Here is a 15,770-nt window from a genome sequence, read left to right as displayed (position 1 = left end):
GTAGAAGAACTAGTACAAAAATTTTTAGAATCTACTGGTGAAGAGTATGATGAATATAAAAAACAGTTAGAAGAATTAACTGAAAAAATGGAAAATACTAAGATGAATACTAATCCATCGACAAGTCAAGATATAAAAATAGAATTTAGTATTGGTGAAGAATATGATTATCCTTATTATATTACAATACCTCTTAAGGAAGGTATTAATTAATATAGAAAGACACAGAAAAGATACACTGAAAATATAAGAAAACAATCCATAAAATAAACAAATCCAATGAAATCTTATAACGAACCAATCCACACAACGGGAATATGGTTAGATCTAGACTGTGTAAATAAAGATAAAGCTATTGAAACACTGATAAAAAGTACAGACTTAACAATACAATTTAATAAATGGGAAACATATACAACTTTTGGATTTATAGAACATACATTCAGAGGAATTGTTTTTGAATGGTGGAGAAAGTTACCAGAAACTATTAAAGGAAGAATAAAGTATGGAGAAGGTAGAACTGAAGTATTAAATAATAGGAATAGTTTAAATGATCAAAAATATATAAGAAATATTAAAAAGGTTTGAAAAAGCCTTCAGAACAGAGTTCTTGGGAGATAGATATGCTTCTAATGAAGAAGAAAGAAAACAAGATGAATATAATGAAGGAATGATAGCAATGAAAAATTTAAGGATATGTGATATGTGTGAATTAGAAAGATATACATGTAAATTTGAAGAATTATACTATATATTAAACCAAGGAGATTATCAAGAAAATAAACATATACTAAGGTCTTATTTTACTAAGTTACCATTCCTATGGGGAACTAAGTTATTAAAAGAATATGAGAAATTATTACCTTTAGGAGAAGAGGAAAGAGTAAAAATAGATAGTCTTAGAAATAGGATTGAATTTACAAAAAGAATGATAGGCATGTAGTGCAGAAAAGCTCTTGAGAGTAAAAAAGCATACAAAATAAGAAAGAATTCTTTGTGTTGTTACAAAGATATAGGTCAAATTGAACAATTTAGATGCCATAAGAAGAAATATAAAAGAAAATTCAAAAACTACAAAAAATTTAAGAATAGAAATTTTAAACCACACAAGAAATACTTCAAGAAAAGAAATTGGAATAAAAAATCCAAACCAATAAATATTAAAAAATGTAGATGTTTCATCTGTAATGAAGAATGACATATTGCCCTCACAATGTCCTAAAAAGAAGGATAGACAGAATATAAAAACTTTTAGAATTTATAAAAAATTCTAAGACGATAGTGAAATAGAACCAATTGAATACTTTGAAAATTTAAGTAGTGAATGTAGTAGCATTTATGAATTAGATACATCCTCATCAGAGGAAGATTCTGAGGAGATAGTATATATGAATCAAGAGATACAACAAGCAAATCTAGTAATAGAAGTAGAAACAACTGAAGAAATTGAAGACTCGATAGAAGGTATAAATTAAGAAATTACCTTTGATATTAAAAAATACAAAGGAATAACCAAGAAAATATTAGATTTACAAGAAAAAGATGTATTCCAACAAGGATTCTTAGGAATATTATCACGAGTAAATAAAACAATTGTAAGTATAAATTATAAAGAAATATCTATCAATATAGAAGATACTATAGGAAAAGTAAGAATTCCTATAATTACAAAAGAATGGGTAAAATAAAAGTTATCCAAAATTTCAGAAAACATAAAAAACAAATTGAAATGTGTTGAAATAGGAGGAGTCCAGATAATGGTAAAAGGATTCTTTAGGGAAAGTATGAACATACCAATAGAAATATACTGTATGGACAACAGAATCTTACAAGATCCTATAGGTACTCTATTAGGAACAGTTGTAAGAAACTTAGTCTATCAAAAGATAATATTTACAATAAAACCAAATTATGTAATATCGCTAATTGATGAAAATATTGACCAAAGTTTCAATCTATATTATAGAATTGAAAATTTAAAAATGTTACAAAAAAGTAAGGCTATTAGTATAAGCATAAAATCAATTTTTGCTTTTAGTACTAGGCATCATAACAATTTAAGAAAAATAACTGATATTATTATCATACATAAAGATTTTGAGGAATTAGCACAATATATACCTCCTAGGAAATACTAGGAACATGAAGTCACTATACTAGAATAAATAATGCTTGATTTTCACAAACAAGCTAGAGAAATTAATTCTGAAGGAAAACTGATAAGAAGAAATAGTGTCAGACTAGAAAGAGATAATCTTATTGCAAGATTCCCCTCTAGACAAGACTTTAAGATAAACAAACTCAAGAAATTAAATATTGCTGAATCGTTAAGTTCGCAATATTATATCAAAACAAGATATGTAAATCAAGAAGAATATAAGAAGAATCTTCTTGTCTTCATTGATACTGGAGCAGATAAAAGTCATGTAAATGCTAAATTAGTTAGTCATTTAATAGATTTTAAATTACCAGAACCATATATATTTAAGGATTATTCGGAAAATAATCTTGAAATAGGAAAATATGTAAAGTTCCCTCTTATACTTATGAGAGAGGATCACAAAGAATATACTAAAGATATAATTCTATATAAAGATGAATTATATGGAGTTGATCGTTCACCTATACTACTAGGAATGAACTTTATTGAGAAACATAGTCCCTATAAAATTTGCTAACGATATTTAAAAATAACAGTTGATGATAATCCAATCATCATATCAAGAATAGATGAAAATATGAAATCATTGTTATCATGGAAAGAGTAATTAGTACTAATTCCATGAGTCCATATATTGAAATTATACTCAATATAAAAAGTTATTGCAGAATTAAATTTCATGCTTACTTAGATACAGGAAGTACAATAAGCTTATGCTTACCAAATGTACTACCATCTGAATACTGGAAATATAATTCAAAGAAGATAGTCACCGCTACAACGACAAGTGGAAATAAGGTAGTATACAACAAATATGCTACGCAAGTACCTTTTCTAATTTCCTTTAGAGATGTATTTGTTGATACAATATATATGTCAAACACAATTGGATGTGATATTTTATTAGGACAAAATTTCCTATTAAAATATGCATCATTTACACAATATATTGATAAATATATGTTCACAACACCTTGTGCACACAAAATATTTACACCAAAAATAAACAAGGCTGTTACAATAACATATAGAGACATAAACCATCAGAGTTTCTCAACGCAGCGTGGTGGATATTGGAGTACAAAAAAATTTAAACCAGTTACAGTCCTAAAAATGACAACATAAAATAGGTTAGAAAAATTGAAAAAAGAAATTCTGAAACATATTCTGAAAACCCCTTAGAAAAATGGAATACAGACAAAGTAAAAGTAAAAATAGAATTGACCAATCCAAACACTATTGTTAGAGTCAAACCCATGAAATATAGAGTAGATGACCAAAAGGAATTTAAAGACCAGATAAAAGAATTGCTAGAAACCAAATTAATTAGGCCTAGTAAAAGTCCACATAGCAGCCCAGCCTTTATAGTTAGAAAACATAGCGAGATAAAAAGAGGAAAAGTCAGGATGGTGATAAATTATAAAAAGTTAAATGAAGTTACCAAATTTGATGGATATTACTTGCCAAATAAGGACACCCTTATTAAGCAAGTACAAAATAAAAAGATATTCTCAAAATTTGATTGTAAGTCAGGTTTTTGGCAAATCATGCTTACAGAAGAAAGTAAACCATTAACTGCATTTAGTACGCCCAATCCTTTAGGACAATACGAATGGAATGTAATGTCATTTGGGTTGAAAAATGCAACACGGATATTCCAAAGAAGAATGGATGAGGTAATTAAACCAATTACTCATTTTTGTATTGCATATATAGATGATTTACTTATTCATTCAAATAATATTAATGAACATATTGAACATCTTGAAAATTTTCGTTATATTATGAAAAAACATGGTATTACACTTTCTCAAAAAAAAGCTGAAATAGCTAAAACAAAAATATAATTTTTAGGATTATTTATAAAAGAAGGAGAATTGCAATTGCAATCTCATATTAGAGAAAAACTTCAAGAGTTTCTTGAAGAAATCAAAGATAAAAAAAAAACAATTACAAAGCTTTCTTGGTATATTGAATTATGCTGAAGGATTCAATGAAAATTTTGCCAAAATAAAAAATTATTTTCTTCCAAAGTTAAAAAAAAATATAATGTGGTCTTGGGAAAAACAAGATTGTGAAAATATAAGAAAGATAAAAGAAGAATTAAAGGCATTACCCAAACTTATAATTCCACAGGAAGAAGATTTTTTTTATTCTTGAAACTTATGCTTCAGATGACTTCTGGGGAGCAGTATTAAAGGTTAAAAAGAATCATAAAAAATATAAATGTGAAAGAATTGTTCTTGTCCCGAGATACTCGCAGGTTATACATCAGAAACATTCAAAGAAGTTGAAACTAAATGTGAGACGAACAGGAAAGAACTCATTGCTGTAAAAAAATGAGTTCAAAAATATGAAGATTATTTATTACCAAAAAAGTTATTGATTAGAACTGATAATACTCAAATTAAAGCTTTTTTGAAAAATAATGTTGATACATCTATTACCAATAGATATATTATCAGGATACAAATTTGGTTTTCATACTTCAAATTTGATATTGAATATATTAAAGGTAAAACTAATTATCTCAGCAGGGATGGAGCTAGAGCAACTAAGGATGAAAGTTCAAATATTTGAGATAAAAGTTTCCTATTTGGAAACATAAATTCAAAATATCCAAGATAGCCTTCAAGGCAAAATATAGCCCTTGAGGCAGATGTAACTTGTACCAAGTCTAGTATCCCTTCACAAGGACCAGTTAATACTAGTGCTCTCCCCGAGGATAAAAGAAAAGAGAAGAAGATAATAGAAACCCCTTCACAGGGAATACTTCAGCCTATTACTGGTAAAGAAGATATTCAAAATATCAAAAGCGAAAGTAGCTCTTCACAGAGCTAAACTAAATCTAAACTTTCTATTGAAAGAATAGACCCAAAAGATATTGTCAAAATATGTCATGAGGCAAAATTTCCCAGAAAAGATAACCATGAAGAAGTCATATTCTTTATTGTTATTTTTAATATTCCATCAGATTGGTGTCTGGAGATTGGAAAGTGGATGAAGACTCTCTACTATTCAAAATATAACAAGATAAACTTCTATCCAGGAGCACTAGCCACCTGGGTACGAAATTGTTTTGAGATAGGAAATATACTCTGTATATATCCCAGCAAAGATCTCAAAGAAATAGCTCAACTTCTAGCCAACATAAGGAAGGCTGTTAAAAGATATACTGAAGTTGTCAAGACAACAAACATATACATCAGATTCCATTCGGCAACTGTAGAATGGGATCTCATTCTTGAATATATGCATCCATCGTTCCATGTTATCAAAATGAGACTTACAAACTAACATTTTTTACCAACCAGTCAAAAGGTTGTTAAAAATGGATATCAAGATATTATAAATATGATGCCTTACAGAAGAGCAAAAGGGTACAAAGAGATATTTAAGCATGTAACTCAGATAATTACTGAGAAAGAAAAAATATGGATTTATCCATCTGAAGACCATATAATCTACTCTAATGCAAGGATGGCAACAAAGGAAGAAGATATATGTTATCTTAACCATTTATTATCCTCAATTATCTCAAACCAAGTAAATGGTTCAGAAGATATGGCGAAAGAACTATGCAAACTACTTTGGAACTACAGTGACCACCATTGCGAATACTGCGTAGTAGAAGATATGAGTCAAGCATCTCTCAACAGTGAAGAATTCCCTGCAGACTTCTTTGATTCGAAGATGGAAAAGTGATAGTGACAAAAGTAGCCCTTTATCACTACTTTGATAAAGAAATTTATTAAAGAAAAACTGTGGCTACTAAAAGATAGAAGATAGTGCACGAAAGTCTCCATAATTGTGACCACTCACCCACTGGTTGTCAAAGTGGAAGACAAATTCAAAGATAAGGCAAATAATTTCAAAAGGAGAGGTCCACCTAGCAAGAAGATAATGGAAAAATCGGTGGAGATAAGACTACTGAGCTACCCACCAAAAAAAATGAGGATACAGCTGTCAAGATAAGATTCTCAAAACCTTCTATAAAAGGGGGCAAGAGGAGAAGGGAAGACATCTCGAAACAACTTATCCCTAAAACACTCTGAAGAAACACATCTCAAATATTTTTGTAATCTGTATACACCACTTGTATTCAAAAATATTAGATAGTCAGAAGATAGCAAAGCTTGTAATAAAATAATCACTTATGGAGTTCTAAACTTTATAAGGTGAGTACCAAAGGTATGTAAATATAGATTGTAAGCATGTGCTATTTCAGTTTATGAATATTAAAGTGAAGTTTGTTATGTTTAACAAAACTTTCATAAAAGGATTTCGTTAAGTTTCTCATGATTCCTCGGCAGTACAGATAGAGATTTTAAAATATTTTCAAAACATTGATTTTGAATGGATGTTAGTCATGCCAAACTACCCTTCTTTGATGAATGGTTAAGAGGAAAAAGGCAATTTTCTAACAAATCGTAACACCTTGTGTGTGAGTTATCTTTTAAAATTTCGTTCCAAGTAAGGACTTGATTCTGAAAAGAGTCTGAATAGAGGTGAAAACAGAGACTCTGGATACTGTAAAATAGCGTCTGTGGAAACACGGCTAGTTCTCTAGAGTAAGAAATGCAACCTTAATTGAAAAGCCTTTTGCGGAAGCAGTTTTGGACCCAAGTGATTCCAAAAAATATTTTAAACTTTTACTTGATTCAGAATATTGATTAAGTACATGCAAAGCATCTATAAGAGCATACTGGAGGGAAAGTCTGTTTACTTCTATTCGATTACTGTAAGTTATTTACTCGTTTTTACATGTTTATGCTTTGATTAATTTTGATGAACACTTCACAAGTATCCACATCCAATACTAATGATGATAATATATTATATTTAGATAAGAAAGATATTTCGTTTTTACTTAAATTAGCTGAAAAATCTGAAGACATATTTTCTGTTGGCAAAGAAAAACTTGAAGAATATATCGAGATATAGATTATTATTATAAACATAATATAAGACTTTATTCTGTAAGAACTAGCAGAGAAATAAAAAAGGTAGAAGATATTATAACTAAACATAAAAATATAGAGGAAGAAGTTTCAGAAGGAATAGTTCTAGGATATATAACTAAAAAAGATCAGCCTAGAATCTTTGAAGAATTATCAAAATACAGATAATATTTAGAGAAATTAGGAAGAATTGTAAGATATAATCCTGAAAGACCTAATAATTAAAAGATATAGGATACATCTTCCAAATAATAAAAGTAAGGGTAAAATAGTATTCCCTATTATAAAGGCCATTGTGGAAAATAGAACTAATTTTTCAGCCATTCTAAAGACTACCCATGCACAGCTTCCTGCAAATCTTTCTTGATTTCAAATAATTGCTCAACATACAAATCCTCATCATCGGGAGCCACACGCAAAGAATTGGAGGACGGTCCACTTGTTCCACCCCCTGAGCTCCCACTCCGCTCAGGTCTCTGTCGTGATAAAGCAATTAAATGTTCATTTGTAAAATTATTTATATTTTCGTTGTCCTCAACTGTCGACGAAATTCTGTGCGTAACATTGACTTCACGATCAGTAGCAACTAACTCGGGAATAACCATATCATCTGCAGGAACTATCTCCACTATCTCCCAAAAATCTTGATCATTATTATCCGCTCTATCTGAATCTTCGCGTTCACCTTCGACAACATCCTTCTTAATTAAAGTCACGCCAAGAACAGTCGGAGTTCTATACATTTTATTCAATTCTAATAGATAATTCAATTTAGCATCATTAGTAACAAATATAGGTGGCATCGGAATGGACGAATCCCCATAACCATTGAATAAATATCTCAGTTGCATATCGTACTAAGAAGAATCGACATTCAACTTATTTTGCAAATCGTGGTACACTTCCACATATGATGTACTCTCTGTTACAGGAATTGCAATACAACCACATACATCACTCGTCCATCTCCATTCCCATCTATTATTTTCATTCAGTTCAAAATCACCGAAATAACAGACCAGGATTATCATATCTGCATGACGATATAGAATTTTTAAATCAATTACAACAACAAAAATTCAGATATTTAATCAACTTGTAATTAAAATTATAAGACAACTGCCAAAACAGAAATTAATAATAAAAAAAATTCATAAAACAGTCAGGAAAAACATGTGGACTGTTTTACAGCCGACAGTCGGTTGCTTAAAGTCAACAATCGGCTTAAACAGCGGACTGTCAGTCGATTGTTAGAGAAACAGCTGACTATCAAGTCGGCTGTCGGCTGTTAGACAGTCTTTTGACAGTTGGATGTCTGCTGTCTAACAGTCTTTGTTAACATCCCACAGTTAATCGTCGGACTGTTTATTTTGCGTATGACTTTTTATTTTTCTATGATTGTAAAGAAAAAAATTATAGATCTGTTAAAAAAAATTCTACTAACTACTGTGTTATTTAACTACTAAAGTACACTAATTTACTGAAATCGAAATTAAGCATGTGTAAAAATATACTTACCGATATGAAGTAATTGATCTAAAAAAAATTCTGGTTTCGGCGTTTGAAGTTTTTTGATATTTTGAGGTTCAAGCAGATGAAAAACGAGAGTTTTTCTCTGTTCGAAACTCGTTCTGCAGTTTTATAAGTGTGGAAGTGTTTAATTTTTAACTATTAACTAAAAGAGTAATAATGTCTTTTAAACTATCCAATATTTTGTAATTATATAATATATTTAAGAGCATCTCTGTCTTTTACCATTCAAGAGGTTAATATAATAGTTTTCAAGTTTTTAAAAGTCAAAGTGGAAATAAGGACCTTTGACTAGGTCCATTTTAAAAGTATCCCCGATTTGAGCGATGGTGTTGGCGGCCGAAATGTTGTGCCTGTGGCATAGCCCTGGTCGTGTTGATTTTGGGATTGGGGGGCGGGAAAGGGTGGAGAGGGGTACCTTTTAATAGGTTTTTTTTAAAAAAAAAATAATTGTTTTATTTTATATGTTTTATTATATAAAATATAAAATTATTATTTTATCCTTTTCAAATTGGTCAGGTCAATCTTTTGATTATTGGTCAACTACCGGTCAAATGGACCCTAGTTGCATATTTTTGAAAGTTTAGGAATTTTTATTGGCACAAATTGAAGGTCATGGATTGTTGCTGCAATTTTCTCAAAAATATTTGTGGAGTTCAGTAGTCATCAGTCAAAATAAACCCATTAATTTCGAAATCATTAGAGTTTTTAGAATAAGTAACTTTATTTTCAATCGTGTTAATATAACTTACTTTATTTTGAGTAAAAATTTTATATATTTGTGAAAAGAACACTCATTTTAGTGTAACTAACTTTGGATTAAGAATTGGGGGACTTCACATCTTGCCTATTTATTTCATCTTTAACAAGTCCAATAAAATTATGCCTCATTTGAAAATATCAAACTTAAAATTTGTGCGCTCTTTTAAATTTTAATTGAATCAAATTGCTTATTGAATATAAAGACCTCTGATAAAATATCAAGACTTGAAATTTTATTTTTCAAAGTGAAACTTGTCAAGAAGAGTAGTGCAAACTTATACAAGTTGTATATTTATTTCATCGTGATATACTATTACCGTAACCCTCTAACAATAAAAATGAATATAATTTATCTTCATCAAAGATGATTACATAAGAGGCAACATTAATAAGACCTATAAAATGAGTCTCACGTTCATACATTTAATTGACTTCAACATTTCATAACTCATCACCCACCACATAAACTAGTGATCATCTCTAATCCATAAATAACACGTTTAATAAAAAAAATTATTTAGAAAAAGTTACAAAGACCTCCCCTCGAGTTTCTGATAATTTTGAAAACACCTCATTTTTCAAATACAGCACAAACCTTGTTTATTTCATGTTTTGAGTAACGTTTACCTTCAAGGTTTATGATGATTTCAAGAGAGATATACATTATTCAAAACTTTAGGAGAGAGATGATGGATCTACTTTACTTACCTATTTATTATGACGAATTTTTCTGACCAAAAGTGGAGTTTTCTTCGACTTGGAAAGTTTAGATAAATTTCATTTCATTTTTATTTGGATGGACTTTGAAATTTCTCTCTTCAATGACATGTCATTGTCCAAAATGAGAATAGACCGTTGTGAAAAAATGTATCTTTTTAAAAAGATATTATTATTTTTTTAAAACAACGCAGGACGCGAAGACAAACGTACTCATAATTTCAAGCACAACTTTCATTCAAAAACACGATGGATTCACAAGATGCTGCATTTCAAAGCAAACAAAACCGATTTCCATGTCACTAAAATTACTGAAAAAATGTGCACTCTATTGTTCATTGCACTTCCGATAAATTATTTTAAATATTTCATTAAGATTTTTTTTGTAGAAAAAATTGATATTGTTATCATAAGGTCAAGCTTGATCTGTGCCCTTTCTATTTTTCTTCTTGAGAAGATGAGTTGACAATGCAGTTCATAGGCTTAATTCTTAAAGGCTACCTTTCTATTGCTTCAAAATTTTTGACAAAGAAACGATCTTTACACAACCATTCAGTCATTAAGATACATCAAGACATCTTCGAGTGCATCTTCGCCAAGAAAATAATACAGTAACTGGACAACTTTACAAGCCTTACCATCTAACACGAGCCTGCAGAATTTACTGAAAAAATAATCCTCCAAAGAATACGGGGTATCAACACCACCAAATGAAAGAACTAGTTCGACTCAAACTATCTGGAGCTTTCGTGCAGCATTATCGCCCTGCAGAAAAAGTTTAATTTGTGAGTTGTTATTATTATTATGGAAGTTGATAGTAGCTATCACCAATCTAAAATTTGCAGGATAAATTAAGAATCTAAAAACTATATCCCTTCATTTGCCAGCATTGGTAGCATTAAATTTCTACATTTGGGAAGTTTGCTGATGAAAATCCCAGCGGTAAAATCTCAAAATGATCTAATCAAACATTTTCAAATAACATGACTAGACTTTGTTGGACTACACAAGGAGATCGCAAAATGTTATTTCCTTTAGTGAATGGCAATTGAATCTGTATATAAAGCTCACTAAGATAACTATCACTAACTCACATCTTCAATACGATAGGATCTGCTCATTGATGGATTAAGTCGAGAAGTTTCAGCAGAAGAGGGCGATTCCAATGTAGCAATGCCATGATTTTGACCACCCTGCAAATTAAAAAGAAGACCACAATGTCTGTAAAGATGCCATATGTGCACTCCAAAATGATTGTTAATTGAAAGTGATTCAGGTGGGAAAAAAATACGTATAAAAATCAAAAAGCATTCAGGGAAAAAAATGATTTAACAGCTTGTAAGAGCATATGTAGCTCTCAAACATCATTATCATTACTAAGCCTGATTGCAATCTCTTGAATTATTAAATTATGAAATATGCCAGACAGCAAATCCTCAGGATCCCTATATTCATAGCCTTCAGTTTTTCCTTTCTTCTATTTCCTCTTCATATTACTTTCTGATTATTGTCTTCAGTGTCATCCACCTATACTTCCCCACCAGCAGTAGTATATCTATGGCCATCAAGAGACCGACCCAGAGGGCTTTATACCACTTCCATAGTGTTGGCTACTGCAAAAACTTTCTCCAGGTCGGTACTGCTTGCTTCTAAATCAAAATGCTACTGCTACAGTACAATATCCATATTCAATCTGCTGAAGTCTCATGTTTCACAAATCATGGAACCTCAAGACTATCCCCTTAATTTTAACATCTAATACGGCTTCCTGCTGTGAAGTATGCCCATTTTTCTTCCTCGTAATTGCAATTCATCCTCGCCCAGCACCATTACTTCCTCTTCCCCTCCCCCTCCCAAAACTCCCCAAAAGGCACACCCCACCCAATGTCAGGTGCATTTATTCACATCACATAATAGATGCCTGAGGGAGCTACTTGTGAGCCTCATAACTGATCTAGGAGAGGAATAATATAGCTTCAGATAACTTGTATTTTCCTACTTCAGGTTGATTTCAACCCCTAAGTTTAAACAACATCCAAGCTGTTGCTTAGTTTTTCAATTTTAGAGTTGATGCAGTGACTTCTAATATTCTCGTGTATGTATGTGCGCGCGCGCGCATGTATGTCCGTGTCTACTTAGTAATTCTGTTATAGCTGAATATACACCTTTCTTAGTACCACTGAACTATATCATTCATGTGAAAAATCTTTTTTTCCCTCTAAACCAACATGATCTTAGCTTTACCATTTTACCATTTGTGTAAGCTCACATTTGCCTAAAATTTCACTAGCCTCCTGAGAGAGTGATTTAAAGCTTTAGAGTGATGCTTAGCTTTTCAATTTTTGAGTTGATGCAGTGACTTTTAATATCTTCTGCGCGCTTCTACGTTTTCTTTTTACCTTTTCTAGTACTTTTAATGGCAGGAGGGTGAGGTGAGGTAATGTTGAACAGCTCAAACATAGTGAGAGGATCATACCCCTAACAAACTTGCATCATCTCTACCATCTTCAAAAAGAGACGAAAAATATGCTGGATCATATGTAGCACCACCAATAACATCATCAGAACCAGAGGGGTGTCTAACTATAGGAGTTGCAGGATTTAGGAAACTATTTCTCAAATCAACATCTGTTTCTCGAGGAGCTGAATTGTCTATGTAAGAAGCACCCATTCTGTACATCTGTATCCATAGTAATGAAGATGATAACCTCACTGAAAATCCAATAATCTGCATTGTTAGGGTGAGCTTCACCGAAAGGATAACAAAAGTTCCATAAATCTCAGATGAAATGTGCCTGCATATGCATAGATGAAACTTTAGAAGAGTCCAAAGATGGTAACTATGAGAAGACAGATGTATTGAGTTAAATTAACAAACAAAGGTGTGTAGAATGTGTGGAGATGAGGTGGGATGGGAGCTCACATCCCCGCATCACAAGAAAAATAAGCATTTCCGGAATATAGATAGACAAATATACCCAAACAAGTAATGTAGTGAAGACTACATGCAATTTGCATCAATTAATCCGGAGTCAACAAACAGCATTCTGTGACAATCTGAAACACTTCCACAATGTAGTTGTCTAATTAGCTAGTGTTTGGTTGTTAGCCATGAGACTAAATATGTGATCAAACCACAAATTGTCCTTTTAGTTGATTCTCTAGATCTTTTATTTTCATAATCTGAAAAAGTCGATAATTCTGCACATATGAATTTCCTTAGTTCAACAATAGCATCAGCACATAGTAGAGAGAATAATAGAAGCCTCAACAACCAATCTTGAAACTATACTATAGAAAAATATAAGAGAATTGAGATTTCAGATAAGAGTGAAGATGCACTGGCAAGTGTATCTTCTATCTGTACAGTGCTTCTCTGACGATTGTATTCAGATAAAACTAACAGGACATGAAGCCAAGAACTAGGTCTGTGGGAAATAAAGTTCATAGAATCTTCAGAGAAATGAAATTCTGGCCAAGCTTAAACTCGTGTAAACATAATTATAGAGGGTATTTTGTCCATTTAATGATGGGGATATATACTCTCCCGTGAAGGTGGGAAGTTTTCTCTTTCTCCTACATGCATGGAAAAGTGCATGGCACTATCTTGCAGAAAGCTCAATAAAACGAATAAACAAGATTCGTAGCATAATGAAAAAGCATATCATTTCGTAAAAGTATATGCTAGATGCCTAGATCTATTTTCGTCCTTCTGACTCAAGATTTTGGGGTAGGTAATCACCATGTCACATTTTAAAGACCATTTACAATCTCGGAGCATCATGTCGAAATCACAACAATTTGTTTTGTTCTTTAAACTTAAATCTTTAATGTCAATAATTTTTCCTTTGTTTTCTTATTGTGTAGTTTAGTCATTAGTGACTAATTAAATTTTCAGTGCTCCCAAAAAGAATAAAATCAGTCTGAAGAAAAAGGTAAAAAAGAATCAATTAAATGTGATGATAGGAATAAATACATTTAGCTTCAAGAGATATAGATCAATTATCGCCTGAAAGCAAGGTTGAGGAGTATAAATGCACTTGATAGGCTAGTGCACATTCGTAACGGACAAATGAACCTAATTGAGCCAAATTCTTGGGTAGTCTGAATTGATTCAGCTGCAGACTTAGATGATTAGGACTTTCCTTGTATTCATCCAATCTGGGCAAAGCCCAACTGGAAATCAGCTAGTCTGAATTGATTCAGCTGCAGACTTAGATGATTAGGACTTTCCTTGTATTCATCCAATCTGGGCAAAACCCAACTGGAAATCAGCTCATAAAAAGTCAGATTTAATTAGTCACTAATGACTAAACGTGTTTGAACTGGAGAAAGAATCATTTAAAGACCAGCTGTGCTTCCTAATAATTCCAGGTACTGTCAACTAAGGAAAATGGTTTGCCTGAATGCAAGGGTAACACTGTGCATTATGCATTTGGATGTTACTAACCCTGCAATGTTGGACTTGTGAAGTGGAATTGAATTATCCTCTGGACAAGCCAGGCACATTCTCACAATTGACAATGGGAGTGAAAAAAAAATAATAATAATAATAATAATAAAAATAAAAATAAAAAATAAGTCATAAAAGTATTGTCAATCAACCAGTTTGAATCAAGAAACTACAAAACAATTTATGTACTGATAAATTCTTCAACTAGAATAAAAAATAGAAATTACATTCCTATGCTACTTTCAACTATACTCTTGGAAATATCAGTGTCGCTAAAAAGATGACTGAAATAAACATTTACGAATTCAAGAAGATTTCTTACTGTTTTCTTGCATTCCAACATGACAAGATGACGTACAAGATACGGAAATGAAGAAGAAATTGAACTAGAAATATACAAGTATGACGCATAAGAAAAAGGGCGCACCAGATTTCGTGAGAGAAGAGAATGAACCAGGCAACATCCAGCAAAATGGAGCAACATAGAAGAACGGCATAGGTCCTGCCGAGACTCTGGCTACTGCTCTCAATGGCGACAAGGGCGAATAAGGAAACTGCCAAATTAACAAGCAAGACCCCGTTGTAAAACGCCCCAAGCGATCCAATTAATGAACAACCAATCTGAACGTAGATCAGTTTAACTGCAAGCGACTGAATCCTATCATAATCCCGAATCCATGCCTGTATTTCTCTCCACCTCAATCCACAACGCATCATATGCCGAATTCGAACAATTCCTACTTTATCACTCCACTATTAATTCCTTTCCTGTATTTCTTCTCGAATGATAAAAATTCTAATCGATCGGAGAATCAAAAGGGTTTCCTTTCAGAGAGTACTTAAATTTGATAACAGATTCCCGTTAAGAAAGTGAAAAACCTTACCTGACCTAGCCCAGCGCTGATTTCAATTGACAATTTTGTCGCATTATTAATATCAGTAATTGAGATTAGAAATGTACATTTCCGTGTTTGCATTGAAGTAGCACAAATGCCTCCTCTCCACTCCTGCTCTTCTTCTTTTATCCCTCCAATTTATCTAATTTCTCTAATTGGAAGCTAAAAATAAATAAATAAATAGGGTTGCATTATCTAGGATTTTATAAAAACTTTGTTAAAATTTATTAATTTTTCAATTTATCAGGCTTTTATTTTAATTTCTCGTCCATCATTTTCATCAATTTTTA

At 31.7% G+C, this 15,770-nt stretch overlaps 1 protein-coding gene across 2 annotated transcripts; it reads right to left on the bottom strand.

The window, feature by feature from the left end:
• Positions 1–10,614: 10,614 nt before the first annotated feature.
• LOC111401241 lies at positions 10,615–15,613 on the bottom strand. Of its 2 annotated transcripts, none has more exons than XR_002703960.1 (4): positions 15,012–15,613; positions 12,531–12,926; positions 11,226–11,324; positions 10,615–10,896 (listed from the first exon to the last, which is right to left on the bottom strand). XR_002703960.1 is itself a non-coding variant. In XM_023028890.1 (4 exons), exons 1-4 carry the CDS (start codon positions 15,299–15,301, stop codon positions 10,861–10,863), a joined length of 744 nt encoding a protein of 247 aa, XP_022884658.1. In that variant the 5' UTR covers positions 15,302–15,611; the 3' UTR covers positions 10,615–10,860. The 2 variants fall into 2 exon arrangements, 1 of the variants encoding a protein (XP_022884658.1); XM_023028890.1 differs by having other exon boundaries at positions 12,608–12,926; positions 15,012–15,611.
• Positions 15,614–15,770: the final 157 nt, after the last annotated feature.

Source organism: Olea europaea, chromosome 1 (assembly GCF_002742605.1).
Source record: "Olea europaea var. sylvestris chromosome 1, O_europaea_v1, whole genome shotgun sequence".
NCBI classification, from domain to species: Eukaryota; Viridiplantae; Streptophyta; class Magnoliopsida; order Lamiales; family Oleaceae; genus Olea; species Olea europaea.
The sequence above is the reverse complement of the archived record's forward strand: the minus strand, read 5'-3'. Positions and strand labels throughout refer to the sequence as shown.